Source organism: Panthera onca, chromosome F2 (genome assembly GCF_046562875.1).
Source record: "Panthera onca isolate mPanOnc1 chromosome F2, mPanOnc1 haplotype 2, whole genome shotgun sequence".
Lineage (NCBI taxonomy): Eukaryota > Metazoa > Chordata > Mammalia > Carnivora > Felidae > Panthera > Panthera onca.
The window spans coordinates 57,794,612-57,820,031 of record NC_138356.1 but is presented as its reverse complement, the minus strand read 5'-3'; the positions used below and the strand labels follow the sequence as shown (position 1 = coordinate 57,820,031).

The window sequence follows — 25,420 nt, the reverse complement described above, 5'->3', positions numbered from 1 at the left end:
TTTACAGAAGCTTTGTTCATGCTTTAAAGCAAACAACCAAAAATAAACCAAAAAAAAAAAAAAAAGGGATCCAGTTTAGCAACATGGTAAGAAGCCTTGGGGGGTGACAATGTGAGTCTTTTAACAATTGAGCAGCAGATAATACTTAAAGATAAGTGAAATTAGATTACTCAGAATGGTTTTATCAGGGAAAAACTGTAATATTAGAGGAGGAAATAGTAAGAACACAGAAACATCACATGTCAACCTGAAACGAAAAACAACAAAGAGACAGGCTGTTTAGGGCATGCTGTGCATTTCGGCTAGATTTGCAACTGAAAGAGGTAATTTATCCACAGACTTGCTTGGGCAAGAAATGTCACTTTGTTCTTTCAAATTCGAGTGAATTTGAGAGCCACCATTGTATCTAACAGGAGAAAAATTTTGTCCAGGTCACTGTGGAGGGTGGGTGGAAGAAACATTGGCACGTTCTTCTTCCCTCAAGCTGCACAAGAATCCAAGGAACCTTTGCAGTGTATGGACAACAAGGAGAAAGGCACTCAGTCATCATTGTTCAAGCACACACTTCACTCACTTGAAGTCAAATGATTCTAAACTTCCCATGACAAGCCTGAGATGAGTATCTTAGCCAAAGATGAGAGTCCAGGTTCCTGGATGTTTCCACTTTCCTGCAATGCAGCAGGAAGGCTATGTGTGTGTTATCTTTATTGCCTCTCCTTGGCCCCTCAACCTTTACACTAGTCATTCCCCCTATCCTGTCATCTGACACAATCCCCTGAAGAGGCCTAAACTGTTAGGAAATTAAAGTTATGGAGAGATATTACAGCAAATTTCCCTTTTAGCCCTACAGAACCTTCTTGCCCTGAGGTGAGGGAATTGTAAGAAGAACCTAGAAACAGACATGTGCTGGAGAAAAAAGTGATTGGGAAGAAATATAATGAAAACAAAACATAAATAAATAACTTACATCTGGATTTAGACACAAGTGTTCACGTGCTGTATTATATTGGGGAGACTAAACAGAGGTTACTGATTTCACAAGAGTTAGGATTGTAGTTTTGGGAGTACACAATTTGCGTCCAAATCCCAGCTTTCTGCCTACTAGCAAAGTGAGTCCGTGTATTATGGAAGCTGCTTTAAGCTTTAATATCCTCCATTTACAGGTACTTTTGAGGATGGAATATAATTACAACTGTGTCTAGAACATAATTTGTACTCAGTAAATGATTGTTGCTCTTTATAAATAGTTTTGTTACCTAGTCATTTCAGGTAAACATATTGGAATGCAAATATGTTTACAGTGTCTTAATCAACTCCACTCAGAAATTTGCGGTGATACAAAGACACCATCCCACAAGTGAGAAGAGCAAATTTCTATCACCCTTATGAAAGTTAAAAATATTCTTCAGAAAAATGATTGGATGGTCACATTATTACCTGTAATTGTAATATAGCAAAATCATTAGGTTAGATATAAAATTTCAGATATTTAAAACCACTTTAATGGTAAGAAACCTTCCTTTGTTTTAATTAATCATTTTCATCATAAAGTTTTCCAATTAAAATGCATGTGATCTTGATCAAATAGAACATATTTACTCAAAAAAACCTTTTCAGAATTCAGAGCATATATATATATATATATATATATATATATATATATATATATGCATATAATGTATATATGTGTCTTTCTTTAGAGTTAAATATAATATGCATGTATATATGGTTTCTCTCTATAGTGTCTGTAAGTATCTCCTCTCGTATATATCAGTATGTATGTGTGTGTATGTGTGTATATAGATAGATAGATAGATAGATATACACACACACACGTGTGTGTGTATACATATATAACAAAGAGAGATAACTGAATTTTCTACTTTCATTTTATAGTTTCTACCATCTGAAAAAAAAAAAAACAAGGATGGGAAAAGATTAACAGGTCAAAAGGCTTACTTGATAATATGAGAATGATATTTTTATTCATTATTCATTACCATTTCTATTGCTTGGATACAATTCCAAGTCCATTAAGTTCTTGCTGGAAATATCTTCAATTCAGGTTTCTTTGGAATGAAGCATTAATAAAAAAGTTGGCACTGTTTTGTATGAATCATCTATAGATTTACTTCTCAATATTATTTTCTTCCTCAAGTATAGAACTTGCGGTTTATAATGAAAAAGGGCTAGAGTATTAGCTATTTTTAATACTAAAATGAAGAATATAGAATTTAAATACAAGTGGAATAAAATGTCTTAGCATACCTCATTCAACTTATCTTCTTTTTAGTTTTCATTTCATAAAAAGATGTTTGCATGAATTTTGTCTAGATGTTCTTACGATGTCATCATGCTTACTCTCTGCATTTCGTAAGTCTTCATAGGATCAATCAAAGCACATTACATTAAATGGATCAATATTTGTTAATAGTTTTAACTTGCTTGCTATGCAGAAATTTTCAAAGTTTGTAAGTCTGAATTGCTTTCAGATAATATCCAGGATTCCTGGTTGAATTTGAATGTCAGATAAACAGTAAATATATTTTTTTAATATCTTCTTTTTTATTTTTAAAGTTTATTTATTTATTTTGAGAGAGAGAGAGAAAGAAAGAGAACACTGTCACAAGCAGGGGAGGGGCAGAGAGGCAAGGAGGGAGGGAGAAAGAATCCCAAGCAGGCTCCTTGCTGTCAGCACAAATCCCAACTTAGGGCTCAAACTCTAGAACCATGAGATCATGACCTGAGCCAAAATCAAGAGTAAGACCCTTAACTGACTGAGCCAACCAGACACCCTCAGTGGATAATTTTTATTATAAATCTGTCCCCAGTGTTGTATAGGAAGTACTTTAAAAAAGACAGATGTTGTTTATCTGACATTCAAATTCAATGGAATGTTCTAGGTTTTTATTTACTCCATCTAGCAACCCTGTATCAAGGTGCTCATAGTCATGTTATGGGGGTCAGCTAAAGAGTTGCCCCGCCTTTAGTCCACATAACTCTAGTATCTTCTCCACATTACAGCAATTACAATGCTTCTGAAATGACAATCCTGTCGTGCCAGTCTCCTGCTTAATATTCTTCAGTGATGCCTCATCTTTTCAGGTGTCCTTTTCAAGTTGACTTTTCTTGGCTCTTCAAACATTGGTCTCTACCTATCAAATCTGCTCTTATTCTCTCTTCATTCTTGCTGTATCAAATAATTTACAATTGGCTGAGCATGTCTTGCATTTTCCCCGTCACACCTTTTTCTTAAATGGTTACCTCTGACTGGGACGTTCTTTTATTCCTAAAATATCTGGCAAAATCTGCTCATCCTTTAAACTCAATTCCAACATCTTTTCCACTAGACACACTTTTCCATTTTGGAAACATAGCAAAGGGCTTTCCACCTATATTTTCATCGTTCTCTATGTATCTTTCATTGAATATATCACATAGCACTGATTTTTTAAATTCATGAAAGTTTACTTGCAAGGCAAGGATGGGATCTCTGTAAGAGAGAAAAGAGTGTGTGTGTGTGTGTGTGTGTGTGTGCGCGCGTGTGTGTGTGTGTGTGTGTGTGTGTGTTTGGGGGGGGGTGTATTTGTGCTTGATGAATAGTCGTCATTTAATTCATGTTTGTGAAAAAAGAGGGAAAGGGAAGATGAGATGTCTCCGTTTTTTTTTTAATGTTTATTTATTTTTGAGAGAAAGGGAGACAAAATGCGAGTGGGCTAGGAGCAGAGTGAGACAGGGAGACACAGAATCTGAAACAGGCTCCAGGCACCTAGCTGTCAGCAGAGAGCCCGATGCGAGGCTCAAACCCACGAGCTGTGAGCTCATGACCTGGGTCGAAGTCGGCTGCTCAACCGACTGAGCCACCCAGGTGCCCCAAGATGTATCCACTTTTAAAGTCAGTATTTGAAATGCTACTACAACATAGGAAAGGGAAAAATGCTCACTTTCTTTGGCATCGAAGCGATGGGGAAAAGAAAGATTTTATTAAGTAAATAACATTTACTTTCTCCAGAATAAATACAAGATAAAGTTTTTCCCCAATATCTATAAAAACGTTACAAAAATTCCAAGCCCCTTGCTGAATCTTTTTTGTTCATATTTTGCTCTTGTTTTTCCTGTCTTTCCAAGTAACTTCTACTCTAAAAGAGATGGGATTCCTTTGTATTTAAAACACAAACTTATATGTCTCTTCCACAGGCAAGATTCGAGTGAAGGAAGCTCTAATTAACCTTCTGATATGTATCACCCGGTGCATCAAACTTTCTACTCTTAGAGTAGGAAGTGTTAAAGAGAGTTGGCCTGATGTCGCAATGTTAGAGCGGATGATTTTTGAGATGCTCCTCAGTCAGATGTCCACATTTTATCTCTCAAATTTAACACATCAATTTCCATAATTAAACTAAAGTACAAAACATATTTGAAGCCAAGTATACATGCAAATTTCAGCTATAATTTTTAGAGTATTTGTATCTTTATATTATTGATGTTATTAAAAGACAGTCATTGCATAGTGTCTTGAAATAAAATATATTTTTGGTAAAGAAAGAAAAAGAAAGAAAGGTGGACCTTTGCAAAGTAATTACATGAAGGAATATAAAGATTTACCTCTTAATATAGACATTTTTATTTTAAGTACCCTAACAGAGAATTATACATAAACCCCAATATGTACTGTGTAATATATGTGCCTTTCTGGTTAATAGTAGTCTTTGAAGATTAACTCTATAGGTTCTTACTATTTCTGAAGGGTTTTTTTCCCTCCAAAATGCAACTTTTTTAGGCCAAGATTGGCACCTATTTTCAAGCAAATCACTTCTGCTACTAATTAATTAGCTGCTGTAAAATAAAAAGTGTCTTACTGAGTGTATGATGCAGGAAAATCAGACCTTTCTTGGCTTCGTTTTCTTGTTAGGCTGCTCTACTTTAGCATATTTATGCACATACTCACCAGTTGCTCAGCAACCTCTCAGCAATCAATACTGTAATAGTCTTTCCTTCAGAATGTCAGCCCTTTCCTACCCGCCCACACCTCCCTTATGCCCCACTTGCTTCTAATGAACCCAGGACTTCCCATCATATAACAGTCACATGGGATCAGATATCAATTTATGATAAATCCCTCAACCAGGAGCATTCAATGATCTACCACAAGCTTCACACTCCTCAAAAACTTAGTTCTCAACGTGTCCCTATTATTTATTTTGAGGAGAAGAAAACTTTGCAATAAACGAATTCAAACTGAATGGTTAGGCAGTCATTCTGGTGTGTGTGTTCTCTCAACCAGAAAGGTATTTGTGTCTAAGAGGACAGTCTTCAGAGAGCGATACCTAGATACCGTATGTTTCACTCTTATGTGGATCTTGAGAAACTTAGCAGTAGGCCATGGGGGAGGGGAAAGGGGAAAAAAAGTTACAGAGAGGGAAGGAGGCAAACCATAAGAGACTCTTAAAAACAGAATACACTGAGGGTTGATGGGGGGTGGGAGGAGGGGAAAGTGGGTGATGGGCATTGAGGAGGGCACCTGTTGGGATGAGCACTGGGTGTTGTATGGAAACCAATTTGACAATAAATTTAATATTTAAAAATATAAATAAAAAATAAAAAAAATAAAACCAGAGTTAGGTAAACTTTCTAAAAAAGAACACTTAAAATTAATGGAAAATGAAGCACCTCTGCCCCCTGCAAACTAGAAGACCACTAGAGAAGGAAATAGACAATAAACATGGATGCAGTCAGATAGTCAAGGTGGGAAGGACTCAGGGACATGATGGGCTGGGTCAGAATAAAGCCTCTTATTTTTTCCTTTCAACCATGATTGGTAGAAAGAGTAACCTTACCAGTTCCTTTCTCTTACTTCTTTCCTTTCTCCTTCATAATGCCATCATTAAAAGATTATTTGGGTGGGGGAGTGAAAAGGGTGCTGGAGAATGGAAGAGAAGGGATATGCTACCCGCATTTGAGAAAACACAGAATGAAGGGGTGATTTATGTGTTCTTAGATGTTTCTTCCTCTCTTTTCCTTCTAGTCTACTATATGCCATATAAATTGCATATTATATTAAATTGCAGTTATATTATAATGGAGTGTTTTTTGTATTGTTTGAACACATCTGGAGAGGCTCAATTTTTTATATTTATATCCTTGAAAATACATTTAACCCTCAATAAATACTAACATAAAGTAAAATATTTAATTTTTAGAAAGAAGAGAGTAGTACATTTAGCCACGTTCATTCATTTCTCACATACTCATTAAACATTCAAGAAGATGTGGGGGGGTGCACACATATGAGACACACTTTGTACTTCCAAAAATCTATTAATACATATCCATTATCAGAGACAGCAAGACTCTGAAAGTGAAGGAATTCCTGATGTTAACACTTTGGAATAAAATATATTAGTACTCCTTTTTCCTGATAACACCTTTAAATCTTCCAAAGAACTGGTAGCTATTCCACAAGCTTTTGTGTGGAAGGAAGTGAAACAAGTTTGTGTTCAGTTACATTTTGTTTGTTGAGGGACAAATACTTCTACTTGAGCTGAGAGATAAGAGCTGTGGCGAGAAAGAAATCTAACAGTTGACATTCTAGGAGATGGTTTTAGAAAGGTGTGGAAGGGCAGTATACCCTTTGCTCATATTCTTATCAAATGTGACAAGGGTGCCATCAATTTTATTTCAAAACCCAGGCCTTTAAGTTTGATTGTCAGTATTGTGATTTTAGGGAAGAACATTATGCTTAGTTACACTAAAGATTCAGTTTGTATTTTGTGGGTATTTATTCCTATCAGTGGTGTGTGTGTTTGGGCACATTAAAACAATTACCCCTAGGACCCACTGCTACACATAGTTGAGCCTTCCAAAATATTTGAAAAGGAATAAATGATGAGAACATCTGATTCTGCAACTTGAATCAACTAGGTAAAAACAAGAATTGGTCCTTTAAGAGAGAGAGAGTTTCTTTACAAGTCTTCCAACTGTCTGTTTAAAAAAGTTTTTTTCCCTAGTATGCTCTTTTAGTACTAATAATGAGATGTCTATTTTCTCACATTTTTATAGTAAAACTGTGATGATATTTACTATAACATTCAGACATTTATAATATATATGTTATAAATATATATTATCATATATATGTTTTTGTATATAGTTTTGTCATGGTGGACCTATAAGTACTCTCCATATACTTTCTAAAACTTTTGATATTTTCTATATTTCATTTAGATAAAGGTATTTATGGTTGCTTGGCATATGGGTTTATCAACATTTCAAACAATTCAGAATGTGAGGTTTTTATTTTGCATGTAAACAACTTGACATTAGTAAATATCTTGTTGAATATTTGTTTTATAATTATTAATTTACTCTCAGTAAGTGTGAATTTAGTAGATGTATCATCAGTTTCAGCTTAGACTCCAAATGTTTATTTAGTCACTTCGCATATTAAATCAGTCTGATCACTTGTACCTGATAAATAGTAACAAACCCATTTGCAAAATTTAATGTTGATTTCCTTATTTAATGCTTAGAAACTTGAATGGAAATATATAACATAAATAGAAACATATTCATTAATCAATCAACTAAGAAAGATAAATTATATTTGAACTCTCAGTTCTATTTGTAAATTAATACACACCTAATTTATTTAATTAATTTGTGATCATAGAAAATCTGTGTCTAGAATTACTGGTTTCTTTTTAACTCTATCATGATCAATATCTTTTCACATTTTAACATCTCAGCAATGTGGATGCAGGTGACAGTTTTTGCATTGTTATGTCATAGTTTAATTGGTAGAATGTTTTTTACTTAGAGCTGCGTCTTATAATCAGGAATATCTTATTTTCATTTATTTAGCTATTTTTAGATCATAATCCTATGTAGTTTTAGCACAAATACAACATTTTAATTTAAGATTAAAACTATAATCTAGACCAACTCTTCAAAACTAAGTTACAAACTATTTTTTTCCAGGATTGTTTCACTTAAAATTCTCCTAGTCAGAAAGATCATTTTATATTAGGTAATAGTTAACCAAAGGTAGATTATTTATATTTCTTTTACAGTTTAAAGGCTACTTTCCATTTCAGTTTACCCATTTCTTCTCTCAGTTGAATATTCATAGTACAAGCACATCCACTAATTTGTACTGTAAAATACTAAGCTTTAGGGATTTTAGCAGACTGGAATTAATGATGTTTAAAATGCAAAATACCCAAATTATATACCTGATTGCAATATGCTTCCTGAAAATTATAGCATGTCACAAAGCAGTGACTTTGTTTTGCTTCATTTGCACATATTGCAATTAGTTTGCAAGAGTTGCCTCACTTATTAACATGTTTAAGTTTCATCCAAGTAATATTAAAGAAATATAACATATAAATCAAATTACATATGCTAAAATTTATAGAATATCTAAATAATGGCTCAAATAGAATTGTTGCATTAGTTGTATTTAGATTTTATTTTGATGTTATTTTGTATATTTTTCCTTTTGCATGTTTTCATGTTAAATGTTTATTGCATTTTCCTTCATTATATATCGTAATGTCACAAAATTATTCATTTAGAATTATTTTGTTAGTTAAACTTTCATTCAAATGTTTCACCTGGAATACTAAAATTAATGGAACAGGATATATATTTTAATATAAAATAACATGCCAAACATAAATATCTAAAAGCTACTTCTTTGAATATGCAATTACCTTTAACATGTGCTTACGTAGTTGTGTACATATTGGGCCATCCACTCATATCTTTAGCAATACATTCTGCTCTTCAATTTTGTGGTGAGTTAGACAATAATTACGAGGCAAAATTGTTTTAAAAATCTGTAAGGCTAAAAATTTAATCATAAAGAAATTAAAATTGAATTACAGAAAGAGTTTTTGGTTACACTTTCTAAATGACACACTTATAAATGGCTTTATATGAATTATGTTTAGTCTCTTGAAGATGTTGTTGAAATAAGAAAGCCTTCAAAAACACAATTCTCATTATACTACATAATGTAATCCAAATTTAATATTGTAAGGATTCCTGTTAAATAAATTTACCAATTTACATGTGTAGCGTATGTCATTTTCCATTATCATAGTTCCAAATATGGCACATAGTTATGATTTAGGGAAGCATGCTTATATATGTAAACCATTTCATTTTATTTTTGTTATACTGAGAAATGTTTTATTAAAGAATATTAATAAAATATACCTTAGACCTGTGTTTCTGTTGTAAACATCTAATTTTTAAATATATCTCAAGAGATTTAATGACAGGATAATCTAATTGTGATAAACTACATCTTGTATACATAATTTAATTTCAAACGAAGAATGAATTTTCTGGATGTACATTTTATTTCTTAATTGGGGTTGTATGTTGTGTAACATATGCATTTAATATTGTGCTATCAAAGATCATGTTTACTCAATTGTGTAGCATATTTAAATTTTTAAAAAATAAAATATATTTTAACATTGAGTTAGCTATATAATATATTTAATAACGGATTGTTGCTATACAGAATCCTAAGGCTTTTTCTAACATTGGCAATTACCTCATAAAACAGTTATGTATGCAAAAATGTTGAGTGTTTTTAAACTGTTAAATGGTAAATGGTGCATTTTGACAATTTAAGAATCTGTGTTTCACACACTGCCAATTTAAAGTGGTACTAAAACCCGTATTCTAAATTGGTCTACATTTTAGATAAAATGATTATATAATATATAACTGTATGGTTATGGATGATTTTATTGCCTTATAGAGGAAACTGATGTTATTTCTTTATGGAGGTTATTCCATTTTATATATCAAACATATTTAACTACATTTAGATGCACTCTGTCTCCTATTTTGACATATAACTATTCTTCACTCTACAGAAATTTGAACATTCTAAGTAAATCCATTTCATGTGAACATTGTATCTTTTAAGGTTTGGGAATTATGACACAATTTTTCAAGTAACTCATGCAAATAAATCTTCAGATTCCACACTTTTTCAAAATGATGTCTTTGAAAGTTAAAAACAAAATTATTCTTCTTCTTCCCTTTAGAATTTCTCTTCATTCATTATACTGTTTGAATTATGACTTTGCCATGGTAACAATTATCATCATATTTCATTTGTGAAATTTATTCTCTTTATTATTGTTAATATTAGTTTAGAATTATTATTAAATGGATTCATTCATTTATTCTTTCTTTTGATGAATATTTCTTGAGCATCTACTGTGTACCAGGCACTGTTTTAGATATTAGGTAATTCAGCAATGAATAGAATATACAAAAATCTCAATCTTTAGGGAGCTTGCATTCTAGTATGAGGAAGAAAGAATATGAACACAAAATATACATAAAACATAGGTACTAGTTAGTAAAATATCTGGTTGGAGTATATATATCTGGTTGGACTATGGTTATTAAATAAATTGGTTTTTCAATGCTTTTTTCTAATATTCCACCAAGTTCTGCATTCAGGTTAAGAGGATAGTACTGAATCACTACCACCATTAGCCAGAAGTGGAGTTCTATTACTGAAGATTTTTAAGACGGGATGTTAGCAAATTCTGGGTCTAAAGGCTAACAAAGATCAGTTCTAACTCAAATTTTGTCAGGAACTGTATTTATCCTCTGGTGTCTTCAAGAAAATCAGTGTTGGGAACTCGTCTATAAGTCTTGAGGATTAGTTATAGAAGCAACTTAGATACATTGTTAAGAATTATCCCAGAGTTATTGACCCAAACACATGAGATTATTTGGGATCAATTGTAATAACTTCAATGATAGAATATAATAGCTCCTCAGTTTACTCCTTGGAATAAGGTCAGAACATTGAGATTTGAGATAGAGTACATACACATTCTAATATTTTTCATGCTTTTAGATTGCATTTTGCAGCAAATGTTTACAATTAAATAGTTTCCTCTTTAAACTAAAACTGAAAGCTGGGAAATTATGATACAGTTATGAAAAGTTTTAAAGTGTTAGTTTTTTATCCACCCTGATTTTCTACTTCCTTTCTAAAGTAGAAGATACAGTTAAACTCCCTAGGTGAATAATATGATCAGGTCATTGTTTTTATAGTAAGCACATGGGCCCTTCAAGTGTCTGATTTATCATGAGGTTAATTACTAAATGTTAGTATTGTAAACGTAGTTATTGCTTAATTGTGTGATTAAAGAAAAATCTTACTAAATATTAGCTTAGTAGATGTTACTGGTCAATTTGCATAACCAACATGAATTTAGGGAGATTGTAATCTTCACAATATAACTTGGATAAATATTCAGTAGCAGCTTCTTTCTGACTGATGCTTTAGAATATATTAAAGGTCTTTAAAATTATCTGATAATTGCCATACCTCATTTACCCTTGGCTCCCTGAAAATACAACCATCATTTGAGTTTCCAAACCAAATTAAACCAAGCTTCAATTTTAACGACAATGTAGGCTGGCAGAACCTGTAGCAGACATGTTTCCCTTTGCTGCTTATGAATGAGAGGACCCCCGTGTTTGACGTCCTTTTTTGGCTGAAAGCAGAAATCAGAATTACTAATCTTACCACTCACCTGCCTATAACACAAGAGGGAAAAAAGAAAAAGAAAAAGAAGGCAGAGCATACTCAAATGACATTATGGGATAAAGCTATTTTCCTCTTGAAGAATGGTTCAACTATTCCTATGTATTTTTGTCTACAATATCTAATTATACACTGTGGACAGAAGTTTGAGATGCAGTTTATTGAGAAGGCAAGGATATGAAAATATACCACTCATTGGCTTTAAAAAATACTCAGAAGTTTTCTAACCAGGACCTGACGATTATTCCTAATTAGTAGCTGTACTTCCAACACTCAGTATTTTTTTCTTGTTAAGCATTTTAGATGTCAAGAGCCTTTTAAATATATCTTCAGTTTCATACTTCTATTATAAGAAAGACAAACTACTTTCTTTCATTATGTAAGAATTATGTACTACCACAGACAATCTTTTAAAGAGGTTTAAGCGAGAGAAAAAGAAAACCCTAATTCGGCTCCTTTAAAAATCTATTTTTAAATTACAGTGAAACCTTAATAAAGTTAAGAATGTAGAGAAATATATACTGTGAAACACTTACGAGATATTTGGGAATTCTTAACCATTTATTAACGCTACTTTTGTGCGCGTAAAAGTTCCATGCTATTAGTTAATTCTCAATCATTTCTAAATATAGTGATTAATTTTAATTAACTGAGAATTGGTTAATCTCAAATTTTACTTTAAAATAGTGAAGTATATTACCCAGCTTCCAAAAACAACCCACCGGAGCCTAATGCATATATAGCTCACGGCGTTGAATATTTTATCATGTTGGCTGCTTTCTGGCAAGTGAGGTTAAGATAGACATCTGCATAGAATAGTTATTCAGGGTTTTATTTTTTTTTAATCATTTTGTTTTAATTTTGGCTTTGATTTTAAATTCTCCTTCACTTGCTTATCTTAAAATAGAAATTTTTGATGTTTTTCCCAGAAATTATGAACAGATATGGCACAGTCTCTTCAAAGCATACTTTTGAGAAAAGTGTGGTTACACGGTTACCCATTCTGTCAAAATTGGTCACTTGCCAGGCATTTGTTGCTAACACTCATCTGTAGGTAAAGAACAAAGATTGGTTCGGGACTCCATGAAGGGTTTACTATTTCACCTTTCCTCCCCTAATGTGTCACAGTGAAAATGTGGTATATTTGTGTGTGGTACCTATTCAGAGGTTGATTGATACGAAGCAATCATTGGATCTGGTTACTTCACATTTTAGGGGCGTGTTTGTGTTTTGCCTCTTCGTGTTGGTTATCCTTAAGGTAATAGAAGGGAATATAATTTATTAAACTTATCAGAAAAAAAAATAAACACAATTTAAAAGAAAAAGTTAGCATCTAGTGCTACTGTGTCCCACAGGTTCTTCTACATTGACCCACACTACCTCCACTGGTGAGTTAGAGGAGCATAACAGGACTACCACTGGTGCTATTGCTGTTGCTAGCACACCTGCAGATGTTACTGTATCCAGTGTTACAGCTGTCACCATCCATAGACTTTCTGAGGAACAGCGAGTGCAAGTTTCGAGTCTCAGAAATTCAGGTCTGGACCCCAACACATCCAAGGACGGGCTCTCTCCTCATCAAGCAGATACACAAAGTACAAGGAGAAGACCACGAAATGCTGAACAGATAGAAAGAACTAAAGAGCTTGCAGTTGTTACTCATAGAGGTATTGGATGTTATTTTACTTGTGCCCGTTTAGTTACAGCCAAAGCTATGTTTTGGTAACGATTCGAATTGGAGAATGAGCTGAAAGAGAGCCAAGATGTAGGAAGCCAAAGGAAAAAGCGTAGCTGCAAAATATAGATCGTTATAGCCAAACCCTGAATGATTTGAAAACACAGAAATTAAAAAATACAAATCAGAGGGAAATGCAAATACTGGGCGGGGTGGGGGTAAATGTAGAAAGGAAAGAATGCATAAAAAGGATAATAAAAACGAGTACTAAATATCTATTGCATATTATGTGCCAGGTATGATGTTGAGATTACTTGAAAATAAAGTAGCCAGTTTCTATCAATAAGTGTACATATTTACACATTGATGATTTGTCCTATGTCGTAATTTTCAGCATTTGCATGAAATCTTAATGTTACGCAGATGCTAATTAACACTTAAGACAATAGATAATTTGGGCAAAATGGAAACATTCTGTCTGGTGATTATTTTATATAGCTGGCTCTTTTATTTCTAAAGTAACTATAGCCTGATCTATATGATTGTATTGAGATTTCTCATTTTGAAAAGGTAACAGCTATTCATTGAGATTATGGCTCTATATTTAAATATCCTTTTGCTTTCTAATCTTTTGTAGAAAAAAAATTGCCACAAAGCCAAATCATATATTGGTAATTTTCTAGTTGATTAATATAAGCCTACCTTTTACAAAATTATGAAGCATAGCAAGCATATTTTTCTGTTTCTTGGTAGCAAGTTTCACCGAGCAGTTTGTGGAAAAAAAATCAATGTAGTGTCAAAAAGTAAAGGGATTTCATTTATATCAATATATGCATCAGTGGAAATATTAATTAATTGAACATGTTTCAAGTAAAAAATACCTACTCCAACTCTATTTCCAACTCATCGTCATATATTCTCCAAGCTGGTTATGGTTGATGTAGTGTGGGTAGGCATGGTTTATACAGAACATGATATAAGTAATGGAAAGCATTCTGTGCTTAATATACACTAAGAACAAAAATCAAGACATCTTATATAGCTGATTGAAAATCATATGGAAATATTTCAAAAGCTCATTTCCATCAAAATTCATACTGAATGTACTTTTATTCTCCTTAATAAGCATCATAAACTGAATTCTTAATACGTAGTAGTCTCCTGTAAAGTATTAAATCAGTATCACCTTGCTTCTCGATTCACTTCCTTACCATGAGTATTTCCCCAGTGAAGAATGTAAGAGTCATGATAAAATTGATAATTTGTTATATCAAATAGATACTTTTTCTTAGTAGCAGGAAATAAAAAAGTGTAAATATTATTAAAATATTAAGGTAAAAACCCTTCCATTTAGTTTTTTCACTCTCTGTGGAAAATTTCACGAGCTAGAATTGACAAACTACTCTGATCATTTTACCACCTATTGAATGAAAGATGGGTAATTCTCAAGCATAAGTTTGTTATATAAATCAACTAATTAACAAATACTACTTTAGCCAAAGTTGCCATCAAGTGATGCGAGAAGCTCAGGTTACAAATTAGTATTTTAGAGAACTAGGAAAAATAATTCAGATTGAAATGAGAATAAAGAGTAGTCAGTTATTAAATTCAATAAAGTGATTTGAAAATTACTCAATCTAAACTTCTGAGCTACATTCAAGTACATTTTAATTAAGCATATTACTTCCTTGGTAAATTCCAAATCAGTGCTCAAATTCTCTTTTAGACAATAATTATTTTAGAGCTAATACAAGTTTCATCCTTCCCCATATTCTTTCTGAAATAGTGTTTCTGTAGGTAGTAGCCATTGAGTAGTGCCATCTACTTTGGAATTAAATATTCGTCAGTTATTTTTGTTTAAATCATGTGTATGGAAAACATTCTGAGTGTTACGCTTATCATTTATTTCAGTGACTTAAATTATTATATGTTTATCAAATCTCTATTTTAATTAGAATTAGTCCTTCTGACTCCTCCTCAATAATCTAGTGTTTTAGTGATTTCAGATAGCTAGTTATATTTGAGACTCAAGCTTTTTAACATTTTGGTTTAAAAAATGTAAATGTTAGAAATAAAAGAGAACTATCACCCTATGCCTGTTGATATTTTTGAAAACCCTCAATATTTAGCTACTTTACAGATGTAAAATAGACTTCAAAAACCTAGCTCTTAGCAGGGCCAAATTTCCAGATTGGAATTGGCTAACATCAAAGCAGTATTCTTTTTAGATAGATAGATAGATAGATAGATAGATAGATAGATAGATAGAAAGAATGCTAACAAGGAGGAGAGGGGCAGAGGAAGAGAGAGAGAATCTTAAGCAGGCTCCACCCTCAACACAGAGCCCGCAGGGCTCAGTCTCATAACCGTGAGATAATGACCTGAGCTGAAATCAAGAGTCAGACGTTCAACCAACTGTGCCTCCCAGGTGCCCCAAAGCATTATTCTTTCATTAAAAATAATTCCGCCTCACCAGACATGCCTGGAATGCCTACTGAGTACCATGCTCTGTTCTAGGAAGGAAAGATAAATAATCTATGACCCTTTCCTTCAAGAGACTGGCATAGAGTGGAAGATACAGAGAAACCCATGAGGAAGTAGAAGGAAAGTTTTGTAAAGCTCATAGCGATTCAAGTACTCGAGTAGTTATGGGGTTTATGCAGACAGTGAGTCATTTCGTTGACATTTTAAATGAGTCTGTAAACATAATGCAAAACTAAATCCTTAATTTTTCTAGATATGTTAGAGAAAACAAGTTAGGTTTCATTCTTCTATTCCATTCTCTGCAGTGTAGTCAGAATTACCTTTTAAAACCTGCTCAACAACCTTAGTAATAAAACCAAGGTTTGGTGGTGTCCTACAGAAAATTCCATGGTCTGGCTTTTGTCTCTATCTCCATATCCATCCTGTGTGACTCTCACAGTTACTCTTTTTTTTTTTTTTTTTTTTTTTAGCCAAACAGAAATTCTGTTAGTGTCAAACACACCATGTTCTTTTCTACTTGAAGCCACTTTGATGAACCATTCCTTTCATTCTTGCAACCAGATCATTCTAATTCCCTTTAGAAATTTTAACTTAAATTTTCACCTCCAGGAAAGTTAGTTTTTTTTTTTTTTTTCTGTTATAACTCAGCATTGTACTCTGTACTTTTCTTGTGTTTGTAATCACCAGCCCTATGACTTGTCCTGTAAAATTTACCTCTGTGAAGTAAGGAGTGAGTGGGTCTGGTTCATGCTAAATTCCCAGTGCCTAGAGCAGCTTCTGAACCATAGATGAATTTAAATACTATTTGCTAAATTAATGACTAAGATCGGACCAGCTAAAGCATTTGCCTAAATTTCTTAGAAAACTTAAAACTGTGTTTTACAATATATTCATATATCTATACATTTTAGTATTAAAATAAAGATAACTACTTCATTTTGTCATAGTTCTAAAAATACTAGTGTTTTTAATTCCTAAAAGCCAATGATATTCTCATGAATTCAAACAATAAATTGCTTTTATACCACTTCAAATTTCACAACATGAAACTAGATATAAATGCCTTGTTTATAGACCTTATCCAATTATAAAAACAAAGGAATTTTACAGTTAAACACAAGAAACCTATAAAGTCAACAAATATCACATGAATAAATGTTAATGTTATACCATGGATATTATTTTGCTGAAAGTTATTACCATTTAAATCCTATATATGATAGCTTGTGATGGCATAGGTTCCTTTGAGGTATACAGTCCATACTAGTTTATGCTGTATGATAATTTAATATTTTTCATAATTTTTCTTTATTCACAATTACATTTTCATTTTATGTCTTCTTAAAAATGTTTATTGACTTATTTTGAGAGAGAGAGAGAGAGAGCACTGGAGGAGGTGAGGGGGGAGAGAGAGAGAGAGAGAGAGAGAGAGAGAGAGAGAGGGAGAGAATGAATATGAGAATGAGAATGAGAATGAATCCCAAGCCGGCTAAGCACTGTCAGTGCAGAGCTCAGTGCAGGGCTCAATCCCACTAACCGTGAGATCATGACCTGACCTGAAATCAAGAGCCAGATGCTTAGTCAACTGAGCAACCCAGGCGCCCCTTTATGATATCTTTTGATGATTAGTAGCTCCTAAGTTAACTACTTTCAATAATCTGAGGCAATTACAATATGTACAGTTTGCATCAATATCACTATAAATGCAAAGAAGGCATGGACATTGAAATTGCACATAGTATTTGGTACTTAGTACACTTGTGTGTGGCCTCAAAATCTATGTATTAACTTATGATAAATCAGCATAGCTAGTTACTTTATTATAAGTAACATGAACAATTAATGAATAATTAGAAACAAACTTAGAATGTTTATCAAAGATATTTTCAATTCTCGATACAGTACTATTCCAATTAGTTTTCCTATTACACTATAGTTAAAATATCAGTAATTTAATTTCAATTATGTTCTTAATTTTTTTTAACTTTCTACTTGTTCTCAGTAAAAGAAAATGCTTTCCAATTTTCTCTGTTTAAAAAGAGTCTCTTGACACTGAAATAAAAAGTAAAAAACAGAATACTAATAAACAATGTTGGTTTAGATCATCTTGAAACTGTTATTAATACTACAGTTTCCTGTAGTATTAGCATCCAATAGTTCTAAGAAGGAGAACTGAGTTTTACCTGACTGGATTTTAGTCCACTTTTGCCACCTACTATGTGTGAGACCCTGTGCAGGTCACATGAACTATCTGAGCTCAATTTCCATACATTTGTAAAAGAGTATAATAGTATTACATTAGGGTTTTTGTGAAGATTAAACATGGTATTGGATGGAAATGCTAAAATAAACTAAGGTATTTTCTCCCAGTGAAAAGGTAAAGCCAAACTGCCCACCATCGCTAGTTAGTTCTGAGGTCAGACAATGAGAATGAGTGGACACTTGCCCCTTGTTAGCTATCGTATCTTGTCTTGAGTAATAACCTCAACTCTCCAAGCTCAACTTCTTAGTAATGGAGAATACCTGCATCATAGGTAGCTTTGTGAAAAAATTTAGCACAGTTGCTGAGGTATGTTCAACACATACAAATTGCTGTTATTTTTATTATTATTCACCAACTATGTTTTAACTCTTGCTATGTGCATGACATTGGACTGGATAGTAAGGGTATAACAATGAAGGATGCAGGCTATACCATCAGGTAGTCTATATAACTTAAAAAAATAATAATTACAGGTTTGTAATTTGTAAAAATTTGGTGAGAAACACTATCAGAACAATATTTTTGATATTCTATGAAGTAAGGAGTGAAAATAACTACCTCTGAATGTAGAAAGTCAAGGAAGCCTGCACAGGGGATATTTGAACTAGTTCTTGAAATAGGAATAAAAGTTTCAAACTAATCAATTGTGTTTATATCACAAAGATGCATTGAAAATGCTTTTCATAGATACTTGTGCTAAGTAGAAATATCATGAATCTATACCAAAATAAAGGAAGTATTCAACTATACTTGATGGGGGTTTACATTCATAGGAATAATCTAAAAACAATTGATAATTTTAGTTTAAAAATGTCTAGATGTTTAAAAGTCGATAATCTAATAATATCTAGTGATATTTTAAATTTCACCAGAATATTTTTGCCTTAAGTATAAGCACTTTTGAAATTATTTATTAAGGGGCACCTGGGTGGCGCAGTCGGTTAAGCGTCCGACTTCAGCCAGGTCACGATCTCGCGGTCTGTGAGTTCGAGCCCCGCGTCAGGCTCTGGGCTGATTGCTCGGAGCCTGGAGCCTGTTTCCGATTCTGTGTCTCCCTCTCTCTCTGCCCCTCCCCCGTTCATGCTCTGTCTCTCTCTGTCCCAAAAATAAATAAAAAACGTTGAAAAAAAAATTTAAAAAAGAAATTATTTATTAATATTTACTTAAAGCACCTTTTACAATAATCCTTAAACCCTATAGTTAAATTATATAGCCCTAGGAGATTTTAACTCAAAATTGACTTAAAGTAGCAGGACCTATGTGATAATATACTTAAAACAGTAGCAAGGAGAGTATCCTGTACTTCTAGAATTATATATTTTAGGATTATCTGGGATATTTCGGATTCATCTAATACAACATCAATATTTTGTAGAGAAAATTGTGGTCTGCAAGAGGATGTATGAAAAGCTAGTTCATGTTGCTAGAGTAGTAGTCATTCATTCTTTCATTTATTTAAGATTTATAAGAGCCTAATGTATGCACAGCTTTGTATTAGATGATATTAAGGTTAAAGTAATATAGATGATAAGCACAATTGGTTTTTCTTCCTCAAGAAGTTTATAGTCACACCATTTAAAAATAGTCATTAAAATGTATTTTGTTCCACATGATTTAATTTAATATTTTTTCTTTTATATTGATATTGGAGAGTATTTGTTTTTTAAAATGTGTAGGCAAGTTTTGCCAGCTGTTAATGATCAGCATTGGTAGTTGTTGTTTTCAAGTATAAAATGTAGATATTTCCTTCTGGAAGAGTTACCATATATCTGTATATAATTATAGGCTCTCTTTTATTGTTCTTCCTAGTGGAATATTAACTTAGATGATTATAACCTGTTGTTGAGTCAAATGTGTTATGAGCATTTTATAGCCATTGCTGCTGTTTATGTTGACATAGTGTAGCCAGTTCTTCCAAAGAATGTTTGATCGTATGTTTAATCATGTCAATAGGATCAAACAGAGCTCTAGTTTGGTTTATAAAGTAATATGAAATTATGTTTAACTAAAATTGAATATGATGTAGACTCCCCCCTTCATAACAGCCGCCTAAAAGAAAGCCTGTTTTAATCATAAGTTTTTGACCTGAACACTTTTTTTTTTTAATTATTTTCACCTTTAAGGTAAGAATGATTAATTCAGCATAAAACTTAATTTTAGGTCAGCAGTTTTAATATAAACAAAAGCATTATTACTTTTTTCAAGGTAGCTCATCTCAGATTTACATTGCTTAACAAAAAAGGGAAAACAGACTATCAGAAAAACTGAAATTTCTAGTTTATTTCAGATATCAAATTTTGTGATATGTAACAACATTGTTCAAAAAAACCCCAAACTGTACTATGACAAAAATTTTATTGTATTAAAGTAGTAGTTCTTGAGTTCCTACTATGTGCCTTCCATTAATAGGCTATTTGGGCACACATAGAATTTTTAATATTTTGAACAGTTTGCAAGCAACTAATACTGTTTTCAAATTTTCTATTAATAGTCTTAGAGAGTATAGTTTTGCAAATATAAAACAATTTTGTAATCTTCATAAACAATAGCCATTGAAGACATTAATTTACAGATCGGTTCTTAGATCTTTATGGATACTGATATATGTCCGTCAAATAATAGGTTTTTATTGAACATATTATCTCTTTGTTAAGCATGTGATAAATTCAAAAGAAGTATAATATGGTGTTTATTTTAAAGGAAAAGTTGTAGGGATAAAACTGCAGAGAAAAATTCTCTGTCCTGTCTCAGAGAATTGCTACAGGATGAGGATGATAGGTGAGTGTGTTTGAGTTACAGCTGTCTTCCAAAGTGTGATGTGTTGTTATATGTAAGAGAGATCAAATTTGTTCAGTCATAGATTGTAGAACTTGGTGTATGGAACCGTAGGGAGATCCACAATAGTTTATTATAAAGAAGACTTCCAACATTGAGTTTCGTTCAAATATAGATTGTGTGCTTCAGGAAGCAGTAAATTACCAAATCACTAATAAAATATTCAAGAATGCTTTAAAAGAATTTTAACATTTATCTATTATTTAGAGGCAGAGAGACACAGAGCATGAGCAGGGGAGGGGTAGAGAGAGGGGAGACAGAATCTGAAGTAGGCTCCATGTTCTGAGCTGTCAGGACAGAGCCCGACGTGAGGCTCGAACTCACGAACTGTGAGATCATGACCTGAGCTGAAGTCGGTTGCACAACCAACTGAGCCACCCAGGTGCCCCTATATTCAAGAATACTTGATGGACAAATTAGGTATTTAATAAACATTTAAGCATCAAAGAGTATATTGATGATTCTTACTGTCCCTTCTAATCCTGTCTATAACTATCCAGATATATATTATTTAAATGTATTTATCATCATCTTCTATTTCCTCTTGATGTTTGAGTTGAAATGGACTTATCCTTCTCATTATCTAACTGTATAGCCAATGTTAAAATAAGCATAGATGTAGCAAGCACTCATACCAAGGAATTTGGAGATTGGCTCTCCCCTTATTTCAATAGATAAGGGATCAGCCACATGTACATTTCTCCCAGAGCTCAATGCCTACCTATATGCCTTGAATTCTAAAACCTCTCCACTTGAGGATCTATTTCTAGCTTTTTAGTCTGTGTTTAAGATGACAGGGTTACTTTCTTCAGTATCTCATTTTCTTTTTTCTTTTCGTTTCCTTTTTCTCTCCTCTCCTCTCCTCTCTTTCCTTCCTTCCTTTTTGTATTTTCTTTCTGTCTTTATTTTTCCTTTCATTTCTTTCTCCCAATCTATTTCTTTTCTCACTTCTTTTCTTTAACAACAAACCAACCAACCTTCCTCCCTCCCCTCCCCTGCCAATCTTCCTCCTTCCCTTCCCTTCCCTTCCCTTCCTTCCTTCCTTCCTTCCTTCCTTCCTTCCCTCCCTCCCTCCCTCCCTCCCTCCCTCCCTATGTGTTTCTTTCTTCAACAAATGTTTACTAGGTTACTTACACATCAGACTTTCTTCCAGTTCTTGAGTAAACAACATTGAACAAAACTGAGTAGACTGTGCTTCATTGAGTTTATATTCAAGTGAGAAGAAAAAGAGAACAAGCAAATAAACAAAAACCTGATGGTAGCAAGGACTGTGCTGAATATTAAAACAGACAGACTGTGTGATATATGGGTGACTACCTTTGTTTGGAAGGACAGGAAGGCCTCTTTGAGGAGGTAAAATTTAAACTGAGACCTAAACATGGAAGAAGGCAGCTATGCTAAGATGGAATAGAGAGCATATCAGATAAAGAAAATAGCCAGAAGGAGTTTGAATTTTACTTGAGAAAAGGAAAACCCAGTGTGCTGCTGTTCAGTGGACAAGGAGGAGAGGGATGGAAATGAGGTGGGAAATTGGTGGAAACCACAGATCATGTAGGCTCAGGGGCCCAGATAGAGAATTTTATATTAATAGAAATGAGACAGGAGCCATTGGTGGTCTTTAGCAGGGTCTTTAGCAGTGATATTATCTAATGTATGTTTCTTTCAGATGTTATTTCAATAAGAAATTAAAAAAAAAATTAAACAGGAGTAGGCAGATAGAGTAGTAATGTATGCAAAGTTGCAAATAACAGTTGATAGAGACTGGGAGACTAAGTTGTAGACTATGGTTCTCAAACTTCCCTGTGAATACAAATCACCTGGCAGTCTTGTTCAAGTGCAGATTGTGATTTGGTGGGATTGGGTGGGATCTGAGATTCTGCACTTCTAACGGGACTACAGGTTATGTTGATGTGCTGAATAGCAAGAATTTACATGAGGATGATTAAGATGGAGAGAGCAACACATACCAATCAGTACCTGCTCTCTGTCCACTCTTCAAGATATCTTCTCCACTTGACATGTTTCCAACATTGATAAGCTATCTCAGATGATATAGGGAAAGCCCAATTTTAATGCTGTAAGAATGACTTTAATGGGGGGAAATTCATGAGTGGAGAGAATATTTTAGGGCAGATGGGTTTTCTGAATCAACTTGATGACAATCATTAACTCTGTCAATTCTTACAATGACTGAGCCGATCATGTTAGTTATGATTTCACTGGAAAGATCAATAAACGTATGGATAAATGATGAAAGCATTTCCATGTCAAAGTTTAACTCATTTATTACTTTTAATTTTTGTCCTAAATTTTATACCTTGACAAGATATTTTAAAATGCATTATTAATAACAGAAAAACCATAAAGTTTAGTTTCCCTTTACTTACCATTTTTCATCTCTGAAAGACTAACTGATAGATGGAAGCCAAACAGTGAAAAGAAGGATATAAAATTTGATTACCAAATCAAAAATTGTCATGGGTGAATACTGAATAATTAAGCATTCTTCTATTTTAATAAATGGCAAAATTGCATTTCTCCACTTGAATTCCCAGGTCCTTCATGAAACTAAGTGACGTATTGGTTTCCATGAATGTTTAACGTAAATAATAACAGAACAGAGAGTTTATAACTTTTTAAAAATTATCTGGTTACATATGATCCTTGTAAGATGTTTTCATGTATTATATTCATTATTTTTTTTTAATGGAAGTACTTTGATATTGGTCAAGTAGGTGTACATGTTTAACATATAGGGAATTACTAACATTTAGGTTAGTGTACTACATATAAATATTGACTATTGCATGCTTTATCAATATCTTGTCATTTTTTTCATTGTTCTCTTGAATTTTTCCTAATTATATTATTTTGTGGAAAGTTTTTTTCAGTATTGATGTTTGTAGCAATTTAAAAATCCATGTCTAGAAATGTACCAATCTATTATTTAAATACATAATTATTTATTGAATATCATCCTCATTTTCTATTCCATTACCACATTTCATTACATTTGTAAGTGTCAAAACTATGTCATTCATACCAGTAAATATATTTTTATATTTCTAATTATTTTATATTTTGTTAAGTTGCTCTTAGAGAGAAAGAAGAGAAAAAACAAAATGTTAGAATTTACTTGATAACAGGTTTATGTATTTTAAAAAGGTGTTAGATAAAAATACCCTGAATGCCTGAGGACCTTTATGACAATATGAAACAATGAAAATTTTTGTTTTCCACAAATGACAAATTTGCAAGTAACCATTTTAACATTTTTATCCAATGCTACTCCTCAAGCCATGATTTTGAGTTATTCCTTTGCAGAGATTGTAAGATTTTCTGATGACCCTGTGTTTTTATATTCCTTTGAGCATATCTTAGGAGGCATTTTTCTTTCCATGTTAATTGGAACTATCACCTCAAAACAATGGTCTTCAGAAATGCTATTTTTTTTCAGATTTCAACCCCATTGTTATGCTCACCAGTAATCGTTAATCACGTACCTTGGTAGATTATTATTTATAACATACTATTTCTCACTTTTATAGAATGGGCAAACGAAGGTAGATGATATGGCCTACACTGGTTAAAAAGGAAAGCTTAACTTTAAAGACTGAAGATGAAAATGGTTTGTGTGTAACTGATTTCCCCAAATGGTTACCAGAGTTCATTATTTTACCTGTGAATGATGGTCACAGTAAATTTGACGGTTGTGACTTAAAAAAAATATATTAATGTTTATTCTTGAGGAAGAGAGAGAGACAGAGCGTGAGTGGGGTGACTGGGGGAGGGGCAGAGAGAGAGGGAGACACAGAATTCTAAGCAGGCTCCAGGCTCTGAGCTGTCAGCACAGAGCCTGACATGGGACTTGAACCCACAAACTGGGAGATCATGACCTGAGCCAAAGTCAGACACTCAACCAACTGAGCTACCCAGGCACCCCAAGATGTTTGTGACTTTTAAATCTTCTCCCTCATTACAATATTTTGAAGGGGCTAGACTTTCGATTTGTGCTCAAAGTTGGTGCCAAAGTGAACTCCTCTGTCTTTTGGAGTATGAAGAAATGGTCCTATGTTAGAGACATTTTTATCTTGTTCAGAATTATTTCAGGGCATTTTCACCCACTTTTGCAACAAGCTGCTTCCCTTGCATGTAGTTTTCTAGAGCATATGGTGGCCCTGCTGTGCACAGAGTGAAATCACACAATTAAGTTTTACAATTTTAGGAAGAGCAGAACCTTCATATATGGCAGAACAGCGTGGTATTAGGTTTGGGGTGCATTGCATAGAATATTTTTCTCTTCACAATTACATCATTTGTATTCTAAATCATGGACTATTGCTTTTCAGTGTTGATGCTTGATTTTTCTTTGTTTAAAATATTCTTCAGATGGCATTTCTTTTTCAATCCAAATGGTGTTAAAGTGACAAATTTCTAGATTGATTTTTATCTAGATCTCAGAGAGGTTAGAAATTCTTCATTTATAAGGCATGCATTAAGAAAAAAAAAAGTTTATCAACTCTCCTGAACTTTCCATTAGAAAGGAATTCAGCCAAAGATGGTTTTT

General features: G+C 33.1%; 1 protein-coding gene across 2 annotated transcripts in view; it reads left to right on the top strand.

Moving 5' to 3' along the window:
- Positions 1–25,420, top strand: part of CSMD3 (CUB and Sushi multiple domains 3) — a 1,245,616-nt gene that overhangs the window by 500,205 nt on the left and 719,991 nt on the right. Inside the window, exon 7 of one of the 2 annotated variants that reach the window (XM_078441977.2) lies at positions 12,952–13,263. The exons of the other annotated variant lie outside the window; for it this stretch is intronic. Coding sequence (XP_078298103.1) covers positions 12,952–13,263 — 312 coding nt within the window. The remainder of the gene's footprint in view (positions 1–12,951; positions 13,264–25,420) is intronic. 2 annotated transcript variants of the gene reach the window in all.